Consider the following 1,501-nt stretch of genomic DNA (forward strand, 5'->3'; position numbering starts at 1 on the left):
TCATTTGGGAATATCCTCTACTCCTTGGAGCCTTATTTGCTCTGCTGTGTTGTCAACACACCTGCCCTGGGCATCTGCCTGTGTGGCCCAATAACTGCAGAGGGTCATGGTGCTGCAGCGGACGGGCCTCGGGGCCTGACTAGAGGAGGGAGTGCCCAGCCGCGGCCACCTGCAAGGAGGTGGGGCCGGGCCTGCGTCCTGGCCACTCTGCTCCTACATGATGTGGGGGACAGGGGGTCCTCACCTGGAACGGGAGTATGGGCACCCTTGCAGCAGTAGCTGTAAAGTGTCCCAGGATGATACCTTGTGTGGCACAGGGTCATGGTGAGGGGGCTCCACACGGGGCGCCTGTTCCAGGCATTGGGAAGGGATGAGCCGGGTTGGGGTGGTCACCAAGGCTGTGTCCTGGGCCGGTCCCACTCAGATGAGGGACAGGAAGGACTCTGCCTCCAGCCCCTCACCCCGCTGGAGCCACTCAGGAAATAAACCAGAGACACAGAGGTCTGGAGTGGGTCCGAGGGAGTGTGGGGTCCTAGGGAAGCCTCTAGGACAAGAAACCCAGGGCCTGGGCCGCCCTCTGCACCGCCTTGCGTAGGGCCTCCTTGACCTCCTGGTTCCGCAGGCAGTAGATGATGGGGTTGAGCAGGGGCGTGAGCACTGTGTAGACCACAGACACCACCTTGTTGAGGTCAAAGGAGTAGATGGCGCGTGGCCGGGCGTAGATGAAGAGGGAGGCAGAATAGAAGATGACCACCACTGCCAGGTGCGAGGCACAGGTGGAGAAGGCCTTGTGGCGGCCGGCAGCAGATGGGATGCGGAGCACGGTGCTGAGGATGGCGGTGTATGAGAAGATGGTGAGCAGCAGCGGCCCCAGCAGGATGAGCAGAGCCAGGAGGAAGTCCACCAGTTCTGCCACAGACATGTCGGAGCACGCCAGGTTCAGCAGGGGGGACACATCGCAGAAGAAGTGGTTCATGATGTTGGGGCCGCAGTAGCCCAGGCGCGAGATGAAGAAGACCTTTCCCAGGGAGATGGTGAAGCCTGAGAGCCAGGAGCTGGCGGCCAGGAAGCTGCAGAGGCTGGGGCTCATGATGGCCGGGTAGCGCAGGGGGCTGCAGATGGCCACATAGCGGTCGTAGGCCATGACGCCCAGGAGCGTGCACTCGGTGCAGGCCAGCGCCAGGAAGAAATACAGCTGCGCCATGCAGCCCGCGAAGGAGATGTATCGGAACTGGGGCTCCGCCAGGCTGAGCAGCATCTTGGGCACGGTGACGGAGACGTACCACACCTCCAGGAAGGACAGGTTGCTGAGGAAGACATACATGGGCTTGTGCAGCGGGGGGCTGACCCGAATCACGGCGATGATGACCACGTTCTCTGTGACCGTCAGTGTGTAGGCCAGCGTGAACAGCACCAGCAGGCACACGTGCAGGCCCAGCGAGCCCGGGAAGCCCACCAGGATGAACTCTGTCACCTCCGAGTGATTGTCCCCGACAGACAT

General features: G+C 62.0%; 1 protein-coding gene across 1 annotated transcript; it reads right to left on the minus strand.

The window, feature by feature from the left end:
- Positions 1-544: 544 nt before the first annotated feature.
- Positions 545-1,501, minus strand: LOC144230614 (olfactory receptor 226-like). The gene has a single exon (XM_077762905.1). It carries the CDS (start codon positions 1,499-1,501, stop codon positions 545-547), a length of 957 nt encoding a protein of 318 aa, XP_077619031.1.

The sequence above is a fragment of the Crocuta crocuta genome, unplaced genomic scaffold, assembly GCF_008692635.1.
Source record: "Crocuta crocuta isolate KB4526 unplaced genomic scaffold, BGI_CrCroc_1.0 scaffold466, whole genome shotgun sequence".
Taxonomy (NCBI): domain Eukaryota; kingdom Metazoa; phylum Chordata; class Mammalia; order Carnivora; family Hyaenidae; genus Crocuta; species Crocuta crocuta.

Bases quoted from the DNA above. Each gene is read 5' to 3' on its own strand.
- LOC144230614 (XM_077762905.1), bottom strand. From the start codon at position 1,501: ATGTCTGTCGGGGACAATCACTCGGAGGTGACAGAGTTCATCCTGGTG.